This window comes from Pelophylax lessonae (genome assembly GCF_965119305.1).
Source record: "Pelophylax lessonae genome assembly, chromosome: 2".
Lineage (NCBI taxonomy): Eukaryota > Metazoa > Chordata > Amphibia > Anura > Ranidae > Pelophylax > Pelophylax lessonae.
Window position 1 is genome coordinate 509,348,992 of NC_138769.1, and position 18,754 is coordinate 509,367,745.

Below are 18,754 nucleotides of genomic sequence, written 5' to 3' on the forward strand. Positions count from 1 at the left end.
TACAGAACCGCTATTCTCATACTTACAAGGTGTACAGTATTGGCTTTTAGTCAAAATCTTACTTTTAAAAATGCTGTCTGAGCGCGGCCATCTTGGATGTGGGCATCTGAAGCCGCAGTGTAATCTGCTTTGTCCTTCTTCCTGATTCCAGGGAGTGTTCTGGGAGTTCTTCCTGATTCCAGCCTCCTGGGAGTGATAACAAACAGCTCCCAGGATGCAATGCAAAGGCGGAAGTGATGTCGGTGGCCGTGGCCACAGATGGGGAGGAGGAGGAAGTACAATCAAAAATGCCCTGAAAATAAGGTAAGGGACCCCCGAAAAAAATTGAAAATGCCCAATTGATGATCAGCATAGGGAGCACTCCAGGAATCACTAAAGTTGCAAAATAGGCCGGAACTCCGCTTTAAGTTAAAGCCTATGAGAGATAGAATGACTTTTTGCACAGAAAAAAAAAAAAAAAAAAACAATGTATATAATATGTATTGAACATACATGTAATGTGTCTGTGCAATTTCTGTGCAGTGTACTTGGTGCACAGTGGCTATTTTACATGGTCCACGGACCAAACCATTAACGTGACCACTGATTGTTCTGAAGATATTTTTTGTTTTTAGTTGTACATTGTGAGGTTTACACCTCAGCGATGTGCAGTATTTTGGTACTTCTGAAGCTACTTCACTTCCTAGAAATGTGTATGTTATATTTTTCCATGTACACCATAAACATCAATCTTTTTCTTACGGTTTGGTTTCTGTGGTTGTTGTGAATGTTGTATTCCTGTTTGTTGGACCCCAGGACTTCCTGCAAATAATAAAAATGCATTTTAACCAGGATTTCACTGTTACTATGCATGCCTTGTAACAATTATTTGATCAGAAACAGAGCTGTAATGAATACTTTAAGCCAATTTGTAAGATAATGTTCCCTGCATAATAAAGACAAATCCAATTGTGCTGAATAGCTAATTATTCTGCATTCATGTTGATTTTTATTCTTCAGCATATAGAAAACCTTTATCACATACAATGAACCTTAATCATTTTGTCCATCTAAATCAGGATAGATAAAAACGGACAAATAAACCTACATACCTAAAAAAAAGATATGTTGTCTTAACCAATTCGGCTCCAGAGCAATTTTATTTCTTTGTTGCATACACGTAAAAAAACACATTTTTAGTAATAAAATTACATAAACCCCAAGAACATTATATGTTTTCTAAAAGCAGAGGCCCTGTAGAATATAAAGGCGATAGTTGCAAATTTTTGTGTAATTGTTTTTTAAATAAAAAAATTTCTAGAAAAAAATATATTAAAATTAATTTTATTGCAAAATTACACCATATAATACCCATTTTTGGTTAAAATATAAAAGACGAGGATGCATTGAGTGAATAGATAGCTAACATTTGATGTTTTAAAATTGCGTGCACCCGTGATATCACCAAAAATTATGGTGCCCAAAAATCACCATAGGCGACATTTTAAAACCCGGTATAGCTCATCAATTTAGAGTTAACTAACTTGTGCTAGAATTATTGTTCTCACACTGACGTTCGCAGCGATATGTCACATGTGAGGTGCGCCCGCGGTTTACATACACGTACTCACCCTGGGCTTGCATTTGCACAGGTGTGCGGGGAAACGGGGGTTTTGGGTTTTTGGTTTGTCTTTTACGTGATTGCTATCACAAGGGGTTAATAAACTGCACGGCAAGCTCTGTGAAAGTGGTCGGTACCACTTTCAGTTTGAAGTTGGTCGCTGGCTCTACAAAACCCACACAAGCTGATGGTGCTATTGCTATTTGTGATCAAAGGGTTATTATTTGGACCTCCATAGTATACCCAAAGAGCTGAACTGGTTAAAGGGACTTTATTAGCCTAATTATGAAACTAATTCTTTGTATACATAGGACACAAATTCTTTCATTTTCTTTAATTTCCTTAGTAAATGAAAAGAGCCAATATATATATACATATATATATATATATATATATATATATATATATATATATATATATATATATATATATATATATATATATACACAGTGCCCTGCGAAAGTATTCGCCCCCCTTGAACTTTGCGACCTTTTGCCACATTTCAGGCTTCAAACATGGAGATATAAAACTGTAATTTTTGTGAAGAATCAACAACAAGTGGGACACAATCATGAGGTGGAACGAAATTTATTGGATATTTAAAACTTTTTTAACAAATAAAAAACTGAAAAATTGGGCGTGCAAAATTATTCAGCCCCCTTAAGTTAATACTTTGTAGCGCCACCTTTTGCTGCGATTACAGCTGTAAGTCGCTTGGAGTATGTCTCTATCAGTTTTGCACATCTAGAGACTGAAATTTTTGCCCATTCCTCCTTGCAAAACAGCTCGAGCTCAGTGAGGTTGGATGGAGAGCGTTTGTGAACAGCAGTTTTTAGTTCTTTCCACAGATTCTCAATTGGATTCAGGTCTGGACTTTGACTTGGCCATTCTAACACCTGGATATGTTTATTTGTGAACCAATACATTGTAGATTTTGCTTTATGTTGTGGATCATTGTCTTGTTGGAAGACAAATCTCCGTCCCAGTCTCAGGTCTTTTGCAGACTTCATCAGGTTTTCTTCCAGAATGGTCCTGTATTTGGCTCAATCCATCTTCCCATCAATTTTAACTATCTTCCCTGTCCCTGCTGAAGAAAAGCAGGCCCAAACCATGATTCTGCCACCACCATGTTTGTCAGTGGGGATGGTGTGTTCAGGGTGATGAGCTGTGTTGCTTTTACGCCAAACATAATGTTTTGCATTGTTGCCAAAAAGTTCGATTTTGGTTTCATCTGACCAGAGCACCTTCTTCCACATGTTTGGTGTGTCTCCCAGGTGGCTTGTGGCAAACTTTAAAAGACACTTTTTATGGATATCTTTAAGAAATGGCTTTCTACTTGCCACTCTTCCATAAAGGCCAGATTTGTGCAATATACGACTGATTGTTGTCCTATGGACAGAGTCTCCCACCTTGGCTGTAGATCTCTGCAGTTCATCCAGAGTGATCATGGGCCTCTTGGCTGCATCTCTGATCAGTCTTCTCCTTGTATGAGCTGAAAGTTTAGAGGGACGGCCAGGTCTTCGTAGATTTGCAGTGGTCTGATACTCCTTCCATTTCAATATTATCGCTTGCACAGTGCTCCTTGGGATGTTTAAAGCTTGGGAAATCTTTTTGTATCCAAATCCCGCTTTAAACTTCTCCACAACAGTATCTCGGACCTGCCTGGTGTGTTCCTTGTTCTTCATGATGCTCTCTGCACTTTAAACGGACCTCTGAGACTATCACAGTGCAGGTGCATTTATACGGAGATTTGATTACACACAGGTGGATTCTATTTATCATCATTAGTCATTTAGGTCAACATTGGATCATTCAGAGATCCTCACTGAACTTCTGGAGAGAGTTTGCTGCACTGAAAGTAAAGGGGCTGAATAATTTTGCACGCCCAATTTTTCAGTTTTTTATTTGTTAACAAAGTTTGAAATATTCAATAAATTTCGTTCCACTTCATGATTGTGTCCCACTTGTTGTTGATTCTTCACAAAAAATTACAGTTTTATATCTTTATGTTTGAAGCCTGAAATGTGGCAAAAGGTTCCAAAGTTCAAGGGGGGGGGGGTGAATACTTTCGCAAGGCACTGTATATATGCAATAGAATAGACCAGAATCGGTGTTACGAAAAAAGACAAGGTATGCAATGGAAAAGAGTATATACTCTGTGTTATGTTTCCCATAGACACGTGCAGAACAGAAAAAATTGTTTTGTTGGATAGATTTGCTATGTTACTAGTTTTGTTTCATTACGTTTATTAATTTCTAATGAATTGCAGATTTTCAGAACGATTTAAATTTTCATCAGTTAAAAAATGATCAACCGATTCAAATTCTGTGTGAAGAATAGCTGGTTGTTAAGGAGAGGGCCAAGAAGTGGGCCACCACGCCCTTAAAAATCAACGACTCATCAGCTGCCAGAGGGTTTCCTCACTGACAACTGAAATGTAAACAAAAAAAGGCCAACAATGAATGTCTGTAAAAAAACAGTGTGGGGTCCCCCCAAAAATCCATACCAGACCTTTATCAGAGCATGCAGCCCGGGAAGGCCAGGAAAGGTGGGGGGTTAAGCGAACGTCCCCCCCCCCCTTCATACCAGATGATCTCAACATGAAGGGGTGCTTTGGGGCAGGGGGGCTGCCCCCAAAGCACCTTGTCCCCATGTTAATGGAGACAGGGGCCTCTTCCCCACAATCCTGGCCTGGTGGTTGTGGGGGTGCAGGGGGTGACTTTTCAGAATCTGGAAGCCCCCTTTAATGAGGGGCCCCCAGATCCCATGTGAATGAGCATTGGGTACATAGTACCGAAAAATGTTAAAGTTAGTAAAAACACAACAACAGTTTTTGACAAGTCTTTTATTTAAAAGGGACATAAAAACGCCGACCCGAATATTAAAAGAAAATATGCCTGCCGAACATGACTGAATGACAGGTAAACATAAGGGCGGGGTTACCCAGAGATGTAACTGGGTGACTCCACCCACCCATGTCTACCACTCATTGGGCGAGTGTCATTATGGGGAGAGAACAACCAGCGATGTCACCGGGCAACCCCCACCCCCATGTTTATCTGTCATTCAGGAATGATGCTCGCCCAATGGGAGGTAGACATGGTAGTGGGGTCAGCCCTACATGCGGTAAATAGGTTGCTCACATAGGACATTTGCAAGTGAATTAACCCCGATACGGGGATGGAGACGCTGGGCATACCTGCTGGTGTCTCACTTAAAGTCCCACATAGCCCACATTGTCTATGTAACAAGGGATGGAGGCACCTTGCCTACAGGCTGGTGCTTCATTTAAAGTCCCACTGTGCGATTTTCGTGTGTTTTTGGTGGATGCAGTCCAGACTTGTATAAAGTACTCGAAATTTCTACTTGAGTAAAAGTACAAGTGCTCGATCAAAAAGTGACTTGAGTAGAAGTGGAAGTGCTCGCAGAAAAATTTACTTAAGTAGAAGTACTAAAGTATTCAACATTTTTTTTACTTAAGTATTGCAAGTAGTTTTTTCAAAAAATTTGCTACTTAAGTACTAAAAGTAAAAAGTACCAGTAGTTTTGAAAAAAAAATTCTACTCAAGTACTGAAAGTAGAAGTAGAAGTACTGTGTTATGTAGTTATTAAAGAAAGAAGTCAAAAGTTTGAACATCATATTGTTTTTTATTATTTCAAATGATTTATTCAAATGATTAACCTGTGTTTGTTAGTAGTTTCTTGATGCACTTTAAGCGCTGTAGCACCATTTATTTGTTTGTTTCATATTTTATTCTTATTGGAAAGATTGGGTATAGCAGCTTTTATTATACACAGCCTTTATTTTCGTATGCGCTGATTTACAAATGACATTATACACATTTTTTTGAGCTTTATGCAACCTGCCATCTACTGTTCTGGCAGTGGTAATTTTTTTAAAAGTAACGAGTAACTATGCAGCACAAAAAAAAAAATATCGGAGTAGAAGTATCGAAATCATCGAAAAAAATGTAGTGAAGTAAAAGTAGAAGTAGGAGAAAAAAATTCTACTCTAGGAAAGTACAGATACCGCATTTTGGTACTTAAGTACAGTACTTAAGTAGTTCTACTTCGTTACTATACATCTCTGATGCAGTCTAATTTGATCCCAGTTTTTTCATATACAGGGATGGAGACCATAGCATGACCTGCTTGTCTCATGTAAAGTCCCAAATATTTTATGAAATTAGGGATGGAGGCACTGTGCTATACAGGCAAATTGCTTCATATAAAGTACCAATCTGTGTTTTACACTGCATCCACCAAGGGGTTGGAGGTGTATGCTTCTCAGCTTGTCGTTTTCAGTTTGTACCATCTTAAGAACATTGCTATTAGGGTTTTGAGATACTAGACCAGTCATGGATGGAGGTGGGTTGGGTTGGGGGAAGTTTGGGCTGCTCCCTCTCACCTGCCTCCTATCCATCCATTAGCAGCCATGTGCTCCCAGAGTGGAGACACTCAAATTTAAAAGTGTTAGGACTGTAGATAAAACAGGGTGCCGTGTCGTGGCTCTGCAGCTTACACATGCGTTTGCAAATGCGTGTCAACTAAACCCCTGTTCTTTATTTATATCATTAGACAGGTCTACTTGGTTGGTGGCAGACTGGAGGGTGAGTACATCAGACTGGGGGCTGGCTGGCTTCCATGCACCTCTTTTAATCCTTTCCAATTTGTTTTTTCCGATACAGGGATGGAGACGCTGGGCATACCTGCTGGTGTCTCACTTAAAGTCCCACATAGCCCACATTGTCTGTGTGAATTAACCCAAGGAGCTTGGTGGATGTAGTGACGCTCTAGTGACTTTAAAATTATTAATTTTTTTAAAGTTTCCTTTAATGTGATTGGGTAATCCTTGCACAGTGAAATTTCACCACATTCCCAAAGCAGGTAGACGTTTGTCTCTAATGCTAATGATTATTGTGGAAAAAGCATTCCAGATTAGCCAATGCAAACTGTTATGCTGCCTATTGATTATGGTTCAGCCTTTCTTTTTTTGTCATTAATTAAATCAATAATCACAATGATTACATATAAACTTGAAAGTAATTGTTCACACATTTTTAGGTATTATCTATTGTCTGTGTCAGAATTTATGCTGACGCCTTATAAATTACAGTGACGAAAATAAATGCAACAATGATAATAACACAGGATGCAAAGAACACTACAAGCATTCATGATGATTTCTTCCATAACGAGTACAATGCTGTGAATGAAGCCAAAGTAAGCAAAGCTTGCCCAGTACAAACTCTGATTCATACAGTTATTCTTAAAAAAAAAAAAAAGACTGAACAAAGAGTTCTCAGACATGAAATCTTTCCCTCCAGCCCAGTAATAGGCTCCTGTGCCACCTGCATTATTGCACTTCACGTTGTATCACTTGTGATTATGAACATGTCTGCAGAAGAGTAATATGCATAGGAATGTTAAATGCTAAAAATGATCCATAAGAAAGACAGCCATTGCTTCCAAACACTGATTTTAACACATGGCAGAGTTAGAACCATTTGTGCAGTGGAACCTCTTCTAACCTAGGTAGTCACTGACATCAATGATTTGTTAGCTGGACTCTGACCACTATAATTAGAGGCATGATTACATTGACCTCCGATGTAAAGCCTGGTACACATTATTCCTTTTTTTTTGTTCAACCCACAGGCTGAACGAAAAAAAAAACTGAAGAGTTCAGGAGAAGCCGCTATACTAACTATGCGATTGGCAGACCTTTTTTTGGTCATGCCCCTTCATACCACTTAGCACAAATGTTAGTGGGCATTGCTACACTGACCTCTAATGTAAAAGTGCACTTTACCACTTACCAACAATGTTAGGAGGCATTGCCACACTGGCATCCAGTGTACAGGGCACTTTACCACTTACCAACAATGTTAGAAGGCATTGCTATGCTCATCTCCAATGTAGAGAGCACTTTATCACGTACCACCAATGTTAGGGGGCATTGCTACACTGAACCAATGTAAAAGTGCACTTTAGCACTTACCAACAATGTTAGGGGGAATTGCCACACTAGCTTCCAGTGTACAGGGCATTTTACCACTTACCAACAATTTTAGGAGGCATTGCAATGCTGATCTCCAATGTAGAGAGCATTTTATCACTTACCACCAATGTTAGGGGGCATTGCTACTGAACTCCAATGTAAGGGCACTTCACCACTAATCACCACCATAACTGGGCACTACAATGATAACCAATATATGGGGTTTCTTCATCACTGATGACAAATGTAAGGGGCACTATAGTGACTACCAATGTAATTCAAATAATGTACAGGCAATAGGAATACAGCAAAAGAGCTAATTTTTGATAGCTCTCAGTCTAGTAAAGAGCAATGCAGGTGTAAGTATAAATTATGCATTACACTAACTAAATTATTTTTTAACCCCTTCACTCCTAAGGGTAAAACAAATCTAAATTCCTAAGCACAATTTTCCAACTTTGGCATGTGTTAGTAAAACCATACACATCACCCCAACTACTTTGTGCATCCAGGTAGATTATACCTTGTTTTTTTTCAGGACAAATGGGCTTTCATTTGGTGGTAAATGGTAATGGATATCTCCTGATTTTTTTTTTTTTATCAAAGGAAAACTGGCCTAAAAGAGTAAAAATGATCTTTTTTTTTTTTTAATTAGCTGTATATTTCATTGAACTACCATAACCTACCACCAAAGAACAACCCAAATTATATTTTCCTGCTCCTGCCAATCGCAGCGATACCACAGGTGACCCGGAATCGGCAGTTCCGGGTCCCGTTTGTTAGTACATTCTTGGGCTCACGGTAAGGCCCCGGTCTTTGTGCTGGGAGCGCGCTGTGCGGTGAACCTGAACCTGCAGTGAATAATTTTACAATTAGGCACATATGCAGGACATTTTTTCTTACCTTACCTAAGCTACCTATCTTGTGTGTCCCACTCCTCCCAACTTTTATATCTTATTCAACTGGCTAGTCTTCCTATCACTCTTAGAGTCATTGTAAACCTTCTATTTTTTAATAATAAACATGTCATAGTTACCTGCTCTGTGCAATGGTTTTGCACAGAGCAGCCCCAATCCTCCTCTTCTAGAGTCCTGGCTCCAACTCTCCTGCGAGTGCCTCCATAGAAAGCACTATGGGAGCCCTCATGCGGAGCTTGATTTTGAGCCACAATGCCTTTGTCTATAGTCAAAGACAGCACAATTCTGCCCTGCTCCCCTCTCCCTTGTCACAGGATTTGAATGACAGCAGCAGGAGCCAAACGGGCTCAGGTAAGTATAAGGGGAGCTGGGGGAATCCTGTGGCACAAACGTTTTTTTTTACCTCAATGCAGAAAACGCATTAGGGCAAAAAACCTTCTGCCTTTAAAACCACTTTAAAAGATTCAGACACCATAGCCACACAAGACACTGGGGTAGTGAGGCTGAAAGCAACAGCTTGGTCAGTACATCAGTACCCCTTGAACCTACAAACAGAACTGTTGGACTTTACTATCATCTTATTCTGCTAGCAGTTCTAGGCCTACAAACTCTGAGAGGGTGAACTTTATCTAAACTGCACTATGTCAGTCCTGCCACCCTGACCAGAGTCTACGCTAATTATGCAGAAATCCATCCCTGACCAAATGTATAATACAGAAATCACCCAAAACTTGAAGATGCATTGGGACTTTCAGAATATAATGATGCCAAGTACAATGCTAGTACTATAAAGTATATAGGAGCAGCAAATGGAAGGAATTCATGGTCAGCTGTACTGTGTATATTCTGCAACTAAGGCTGGTCATACATTTTCAATTTTCTTGTTCAATTTTCCTTTAAATTTACCAAAAATAATATAATATGAGGTCAAACAAACTAAACAACTTTCGGTTGTATCCAATTAGGCAGGCCCTTGCAGTACATAGTAAATCTAAAGGAAAATTGTACAAGAAAATTGAAAATAAATGGCCAGCCTAAGATATAACCTACAAGTCAGAAAGGGATGCTGAGATCAGAGACTTTAAACTAGGGATCTTCCGATTATTGGCAAAGTCGATATATCGAGGGCCGATATGCACTTTCCCCGATATATCGGAATCGGCCCTGGAGGTTACCGATATTGCCGTTATTTTGGAAACTGCTTGTACCGGAGTGATGCCTGCAGCTAGAGGCATCCCCCCGGTACCAGCGTCCATTGCCGATGGTCGGCTGTCTTGTAATGACAAACGATGTGGCTGAGAAGCCGCTCGGCTGTCATTACAAGGAGCGGGAGGGGACATCCCCCCCTCCTGCCGCCTTCCACGGCTCGCCTGAGTCTCCCGTCCCACTGGGAGACCCGGGCAACCAGCCTGCACGGCCGCTGAGACCCTATCAAAGCTGCATTTGGCTCTGATTGGGTCTCCATGCAAAAACCCGGAAGTTATGTCATGATATCACTTCTGGGTACTGGCGCCAGATTAAAAAAAATGACAGCATTCAAAACAGCCAAACTTGGCATTTTGAATGTTTTTAAGTACAGAGGAGGGGTTTGGGGTCTTTTAGACCCCCAGATCCCAACACAAGAGTACCTGTCAAGTAAAAAAAAAAAAAAATCGGTATGAAAAACGATATCGGTCGATCACTACTTTAACCACAGGTAATGCCCACTTCATTCAAAACATAATTTATTCAAATTCCCACCCAGATAGTGATGCATGCCTGCCTACTAATGTAGTGTATATCCCCTGCACTCCCTCTGTTGAAACAAACAAAATTCAGCGTGAATATTTATTTGCAGTAATGAGTGTTTGTGTTCTCTAACTGTAGTATACATAGATCTTTACTAACCTTAATTAAATTCACTTACTTGTATGGTATATACTATATAAGCTATGCATAGAAGCAAATAAGAGGAAAGTACATAACCGAGTAACAACAAGCCACTTGGGCTTCCTATTGAATGTGTAAAATATTAATAGTATGAGTGCAGAGAAGATTTACTGACTACTTTGTGCTGACATAAAAGGTCACAGTAATCTCTGAGGGCATGCACTTTAGCTAGATCACTATTTTAAGGGACATTTAGTAGGAGATGCAGCAGTGTAGGAATAGGAATTGAGACTGATTAATATTGGACTGCAGATGCAGCTATTGTGTTTCCATGCCATTTTCACTGTATGACAGGATGGTAAAATGATCAAGATCTATCTGTATTAGCATATACAGTGTAGGAGCACTTAACTGCTACAATACAAATCCCAAACAATTTGGATGGCTTGCATAGGAGAAGAAAGCAGACATTAAATCAATAGCCTCTGGATCAGTTTTTTAAGCTTTGTCATTATGAGCGTAACCAAGAAAAATAAAATTCTAAACAAATAGAACTACTGTAAAGAATTAACAACAATATAGTTTTAAAGTGGAAGTAAACTTCCATCACTAACTTTTACCTATACTATAGGTAAGCCTATGATAAGGCTTACCTATAGGTAGTGTAAATATTTCCTAAACGGGAACTGTTTAGGAGATATTTACTGTAAATGCAATCCGTGACATCACTGGTGCATGCACTCTGAAGGAACAGCCACCTGTGCCTTTCCTTCAGAGCCCTGTGCTGTAAACGGTGGCTCCCATGCGCATGCATGGGAGTGACTTCATCGCAGCTCCAGCCTGTCACAGAGGCGGAGTCTGCAAACCCGGAAGCAAGATGGGTGAAGATGGGAGAAGATGGGAGCGCCTGCAGCTCTGACATCTCGGCACTGGAAGAGCTTCATTTTAAGGTAAGTGTAACATAATGTGCTAGTATGTGATGCACATTATGACATAACCTTGCAAGGCAAGGAAAAAAAAAACGTCCAGCAATTTACAACCCCTTTAAGTAAACCTGTCACAAACATTACCTTTAGTGAAAGTTGCATGTCAAAAATAGATAAGTTGAATTCAGAGATATCATTTTAGCACTTGGAGTTAAATGCAGACTTAACATTTTCCTGTAAGGGTTGAGCTTGGCCTCAACACTTTCAAAGCCTAACTGTGATGGGCATCCTTAGCCACCAATAGAAAAGCACATGATGCAGGGCCAAGCTCAACTTTTTACAGGCCAATTTAAGATTTATATGTCATATTGGGTAGCTCTAGATGTGTTAATCCTTTCGAAATATGGGGTGAAATTACCAAAAAGTGGTGCAGGCACAGTGCTTGTACCACTCTTCTAAATATAAAAAATAGAGCAGATGCTGCTTTTAATTAACAAAGGGGCTTGGGCTCTTTTTGTTCACTGCATAGGCAGAGAAGGATATAAGTGGTATGATGACTGTTCACATCCCGTATAACAGGTCACAAATGGCAAGGATCTACAGCAGTTTTCTGTATGGAAAACTGATGTATTTCTTCTGTTAATTAGGTGCAGACCTTGCACCAACTTTTATTTTACTCGGAAATATAAATTGGTGTGGGTACCTCAGATAGACTGCTTAGTTAATGTGGCACATGCCACTTCTGACACTAAAGTAATTTTACATCAATTGTAACAATGGCTCTGTTTTTCTATTGTTTAAAAAGTCTCTTACTATTGTTTTCAGGCTTTTTTTTCTGTGCATGCTCCCTATCCTTCACTTCCTCCACTTTACTTTAAAACAAACATCTGGGTTTGGCATAAATCAAAAAATCTGAATGAAAATGCAGGTGCCTCCTGGTACTTGTACAGATCAGAGTGCCTGGGGGTACCCCCAAAGGTTGGGCCATGGTAAAACAGAGTTATCATGTCCATGCTGTGATGCTACCATGCCCTCTTTGCTTACCACCCTATTAGCCATAAGGCCAGCCATACATTTGGTGACCAATAGGAAGATGAGTACAGCTTTGGGCATTCTTTACATTGATACAGTGACTAAGCACTTTGCAAAGTAACTAACCATGTCCGAAGTAACTTTAAAGTGGTATTAAACCAAAAAACAAAAAGTGTAATATTATTATTATTATTATACAGGATTTATATAGTGTCAATAATGTGTGAAGTGCTTTACAATATAAAGGGAAACAGTACAATAACAACATAGCTTACAATTTAAAGGGAGGGGGAGGTGGTACAAAAGGTAAAAGCTGCAGGGGATCAACTGATATAGGTGACCAAAAGTACAGTTTTAAGGGGGAGGTGAGGTAGGGTTCCCTGCGAAAGTTAATTTTCAAGGGTCGTCTAAAGGCGGAGAGGGTAGGAACTAACTGGACATACTGGGGTAGATAGTTTCAGAGAATGGGAGAAGTTCTGGAGGAATCCCTCAGGTGAGCATGGGATGAGGCAAGAAGGGAGATAGAGGGCAAGATGTCTTGGGAGCAGTGGAGTGGACAATTTGGTTAATATCTCAAAATGGGGTTGGTGATGTAGCTGGGGAAAGTTTTGTGGATGGTTCTGTATGCTGTGGTTAGTATATTTATTTTATACATTGGGTGAGTGTAAGCCAGTGAGGGGATTGACAAAAAAAAATGTTTTTTGTGGTGAATATTGTTGAGAAGGGGTGAATATTGGAAATGCTGCAGAGGTCAAGGCAGCAAGGTTTATACAGTGATTGGATGTGGGGTCTGAAGGAGAGGTCAACGTTTAGGAGTAAACATAGAACCCTGATGGGTATGTGGAAGAACCAATAATTGTGCTGCTGATCTCATTGGTAAAGTCATGGGGGGGAAGAGAGATTGGGGCAGAGGAAATATTACAAGCTCAGTTTTAGTAAATATGTGATACATGAGGAGATCGAGGGGGTGAGCTTGGGAGCAGAGTGTGTCATCAGCGTAGAGGTGATATTGGAAGCTGTGGGATATTATCAACTGGCCCAGGCAAGAGATGTAGAGAGAAAATAGGAGGGGCCCAAGGGTAGAGCCTTGGGGTACCCCAACAGAAAGAGGAAGAGGAGCGGAGGTGATTGAGTTGTAATTGGCACTGAAGGTGCACTGAGATAGGAAAGAGCAGAGCCTCAGAGACAAAGTTAGTAGAGTTTATTGTGGAGGAGTGGGTGGTTGAATGTGTCAAAGGCAGTGGAAAGGTCTAAGAATATGAGAATGGAGTAATATTGCAGCTTTCTAATTCTTAAAGGTAGTGGTTGCAACAATTTTCTTTTTTAGGCTTTTTCCCTTTATTTTACTTGTGAACCTGCCATTACAGGTCTTTCATTTTTCAACTTCCTTTAAGAGACCATGCTGTTCAAGACAGGAAGACAGGATGCTTACAGTGGTCAACTGTTATTCATTTTCAGTTATTAATGTTAAATATTTATCCCAAATTGAAATAAAATGCTGCTTAAAAAGTGTTAGCAAGAGTTTGGCTTTAATATAAATCAGCTCATGCATCTAACAGTACCTGTACTCAGATTTACAATATAATGCTATTGTCCAAAGGTGTCGCCATTGCTCCTCCATCCAGAGTGGAGGCACCCTAGAGCAGGAAGTGTGTTACTGCCCAGATCCCCAGGTGAAAATAAAGGGTCATTAAAAATGTATAAAAATGAATGCATTAACCAAATTTAGGGATTGATATGCTGCAATACATTGAATTTTGTTTTTGCGCTTAATCCATTTGAAGGACCACTAGACCTGAAAATGAAAATGTTTACATTATGTAAGCATCTATGTAATATTACTGCATAGTCTATTGCTTCTTGTTAGGTGCATTTTTTTTGAATAAGGAAAACTATAAAAAACTTACAAAGCCAATGGGGTTCCACAACTCAAAATATAATTTCCAATAATCCTCTGAACTTTTACATTTTTATCTATAAACACTCTTAAAACCTATTTTACGTGAGCATGGTTTTTGTTTACTGCCACTTAATGGAAAGAAGAGTTCAGTAGACATTAGCAGAACTTTGATTATATATATTGTAAGATTTTAGCAGACATACTGGCCCCTTTAGAGGAAAAAAATGTTTTTTAGTTAGGATGGAGACTTTTTCAGCCAATGGTATTCTACTGCTGAAATCGGGAGATGCCCATATACATGCCTGCCCATAGACACAGACATGCTTGCTAAAAGGATCCTGCTTTGTCTGCTGCCCATAGAAAATATCTTTAACCCTTTAGATCATTTGCAAACTTAAATATCATCACATTACAAGACAATGGCAGTTCTTTGCTAAAATACCTCTTTGATTCATCAGTGGTCGTAGTTGTTGTTGTTGTTGTCTTGTTACTGGGAGCCCAAGATTGCCTGGTGAATTAGTAATATTTATTCTTAATATAGTGAAACAAAATATTAGTGCAGCAATATTAAGTATTTACATAAATGCCTTCATACCTTTTGTTGACGGGGTCTGGGTCACTGTTAAAAGAGATGAGAAAAATGTAAAATCATGTAGAATTATGTATTATATAATATAAACTATAAACCCAGGCCAACAGATAAATGCTCAATATTTGAAAATTGAACTTGTGTCCAAGTCATGCACACCAAGTATTCACATATTCTGAACAAACAGTAAAGTCACTTAAAAACAAGCCCTCATTCACCCCTGTGTCTATAAGCACTGTGGAACAGTTTTTTTTTTTAAAGTTCATAACACATGCAGCAAAATCTTTTTTTTCTCTGAGAGCAAATCTTGGCAGACTGCGAACCTTTTAATGTAAACATTAACAGGCGTTTCCTGTTAGAAACCAACTACAGATCTCTGTTGTGATCTTTGATAATCTGTGATAATAAATAACTTCACCTAAAAACAGCTAGAGAGGTAATGGATGGCTTCTTATGAAATGTTTGTAATGCTTTTTGAGAATATGTAAATAGGTTTATGTCCATAGTCTGGGCACCTGTGCACTTAAAAGAGCCGCTATAACTAAAAAACATTTTTATCCTGAACTTTATCCTTTGACTTACTGTAAAATCCATTTCTCTGATGTCCATTGACAGACACAGCTCCTGATCTTCATAACCATTGGGTTATATTTCGCTCTACAGGAGTAGGACATTAGGCAGAAAAAGAATCTGGCTATGCCTATGGGCAGTCCCAGGGGGTATACTCCCTGTCCCTGCTATAGGTACTCAGTTTTGTTACAAGCAGTGTCAGAAGAATTACCACCCCACAGAGGGGTGGGTGCTGTGTCTGTCAATGAACATCAGAGAAATGGATTTTACAGTAAGTCAAAAATACCACTTTCTCTTCCTTTCATTGACAAACACAGCTCCAGATATTCTTAACCATTGGAACGTCCCAAAGCATTGTTAAACATGAGGGGTGGGAACAACAAGAAAAAAAAATTCCCAAGGCTAAATAGTAGCCAACCAGGCAACAGAAGCTCAACCAAATCAACTGTAGTGCACCTGAAAAAAACAATGCACCCTCAAAGAGGATCAGGTCCTCTCAATAGCAGCCTGCAAAACCTTGCAGCCAAAAGAAGCATCCACAGATGCCAACACATCCACTTTATAAAACTTTGTGAAAGTATGCACCGAGGACCAGGTGGCTGCCTTGCAAACCTGCATCACTGACGTCTGATGACGGAAGGCCCAAGAGGCACTGAGCGCCCGAGTAGAGTGCGCCTTGACAGGGAAGGGTGGAACCTGACCCTTGATGGAATAGACCTGAATCATCGTCTGTCTGGTCCATCTGGAAATGGTCACCGAGAAAGCAGACAACCCTTTCCGAGGCCCATTCGTGAGCACAAATAGTGAGTCTTACTTCCTAAAAGACTCCATACCTGCCAGGTACACCCTAATTGTCTGAACCACATCCAAGGCATGCAATGCAATTTCCTTTAGATGTTTTTCAGCCTGGGATACAGGGAAAGCAACACAATGGCTTCATTCAAATGAAAATCAGAGACAACCTTTGGGAGGAACGACGAACAGGGACGAAGAACCACATTATCTCTGTGAATCACCAAGTAAGGTGGACGACGGGATAACACCGCCAATTCCAACACCCTGTGCACAGAGGTGATAGCCACCAAAAATTCCACCTTCTGAGACAGCGTAAGCAAGGGAATCTCCCAAAGATTCTCAAAAGGAGGCTTCTGGAGGACCTGTGGCAAAGGGTCATTGGAAGACGACCACCAAGGCCGACACCTGGCCTCGATGGTACTCAAGGCCAATTTCTATTCAACCCGCCCGGATAACGCCGCCAATTCCAACACCCTGCACACAGAGGTGATAGCCACCAAAAATGCCACCTTCTGATACAGCATAAGCAAGGGAATCTCCCAAAGATTCTCGAAAGGAGGCAAAGGGTCATTGGAAGACGACCACCAAGGCCGACACCTGGCCCTTGATGGTTATCAAGGCCAATTTCTGTTCAACCCCCCCCCCCCCATTAAAGGAAGGTCAAAATCCAAGTCACCGAGAAGGAGCAAGGATAAACCCCCAAGAGACTCACACCACGCTATGTACGTCTTCCACGTACGGTGGTAGATCTTCCTAGAAGTAGATTTCCTCGCTTTTAACAGCGTTGGAATCACTGACTCAGATAAACCTCTATCCATCAGCACCTGGCGTTCAACAGCCAAGCCATCAAGCCACAAGCCAGCTACTGTAAAGCAGGATGGAAGATTGGTCCTTGAGACAGCGGATCCTCCCTGAGAGGAAGTATCCAAGGAACGCTGGCAACCAGCTGCACCAGATCTGCGTACCAAGCCTGGTGAGGCCAGGCCAATCCCTTCTGCCTCGATCCTGCATAGAAGTCTTGGCAGAAGCTTGAGAGGAGGGAAGGCGTAAATCAGACCATACTGTCCCAACGGGGCCACCAGTGCGTCTGTGGCTTCTGCCAGAGGACCCCGTGAAAACCTCTGCACCTTTCTATTGAGCCAAGATGCCAACAGATCCACCTCAGGGATGCCACATCTCTGAATGAAGGGACCACTCTTCTTGGTCCAACGCCTGCCGACTGAGGTAATCCGCTTGCCAGTTTTCCACCCCGGGAATGTATAGGGCCGAGAGGGCTGGAACAAACTGTTCTGCCCACCTTAGAATGCCGGCTACCTCCTGAGCCACCAGGAAACTTTTTGTGCCCCCTTGGTGATTGACATAAGCCATGGCAGTGGCATTTTCCAATTGAATGCGCACTTGACACCCCTGAAGATGATCTGTCCAATGGTCCAGGCACAGTCTGATTGCTCAAAGTTCCAAGACATTGATCGGTAGTCTGGACTCTTCCAGTGTCCGGATCCCCAGAGCAGAATTCTTGCTGAGGACGCCTCCCCAGCTGGACAGGCTGCCATCCATGGTGACCACTGTCCAATGCAAGGGGAGGAAGGATTTGCCCAGCCGAAGTGCAGGAGAATGAAGCCACCATATCAGGAACTCCTTTGTTCCCTGGCCCTGTGAACAGGTTTGCGTAAAACCCCTGAAAACGTTCCGATGTTGGAACCTGTGACAATCACCCCTTGAAGCAACAGGATTTATACAGCCCCAAACATACCCTGTAAGCGGTCCGGGAAAAGGTGCAAGTTGATAGGAAAGAACCTTGCCGGGGGACAAAAGTGAAATTCAATCTTTTAGCCAGACCGAATACCTTTGTGGACCCATTTGTCTTGTACCAGGGAAGTCCACAGGTCCAGAAATCAGCGAAGACGTCCCCCCACCCCCGATATGCGTGAGGGCGCACCTTCATGCTGAAAGAGCCTTGTCCGTGAGTCTGGAGAAACCCGCTCTCGGCTTGCCAGACCAGGTTTGTTTGGATCCTCCAGAAGAGGCCCTGAAAGGCTGAGGGACGAAAAAAACTTCTTATGAGCCGAGAAAGAGAGCCCACGTCTACGACGAATTCCCTTGCCCTTAGTAGCCTGCGGAAGAAAAGTACTCTTTCCTTCTGTAAGACCATTAATGATGTCATCCAGGGTAGCCCAAAACAGGTGATCCCCTTGAAAGGGGAGATCAGTCAAGGCCTTTTTAGAATTCTGAACCGTAGACCAGCATTTAAGCCAAAAGACACAACTAACGACCACTGCCGAAACAGAGAACCGAGCCATTAGGGGAGCTGCATCCAAAGAGGCATCACAGATAACCTGCAGCTCCTGGATCAGTTGGTCCGCCAGCTCAGCAAAGGCAGTGGGGAGTTGTTCTCCCTCTAGGTCACGGCGTAAAAGATTAGCCTACTTGGTCAGAGTTTGCAACACCAGGGCAATGGCGAATACCAGCCTCAGTGCCGAACCAGCCAGAGTGTACATATTGCGGGCCACAGCCCTACATAAACAAAATATAATGAAACAAAAATCTGAAAAAA

The 18,754-nt window shown here is 41.2% G+C and overlaps 1 protein-coding gene across 13 annotated transcripts in view; it reads right to left on the reverse strand.

Annotated features, from left to right (window-relative positions):
• SCEL (sciellin) overlaps window positions 1-18,754 on the reverse strand; it is a 125,577-nt gene that overhangs the window by 61,305 nt on the left and 45,518 nt on the right. For all 13 annotated transcript variants that reach the window (XM_082245548.1, XM_082245550.1, XM_082245556.1 and 10 more), the window contains exons 7-9: window positions 14,842-14,865; window positions 14,689-14,754; window positions 742-801 (exon numbers count right to left, since the gene is read on the reverse strand). In XM_082245548.1, coding sequence (XP_082101674.1) covers window positions 742-801; window positions 14,689-14,754; window positions 14,842-14,865 — 150 coding nt within the window. The remainder of the gene's footprint in view (window positions 1-741; window positions 802-14,688; window positions 14,755-14,841; window positions 14,866-18,754) is intronic.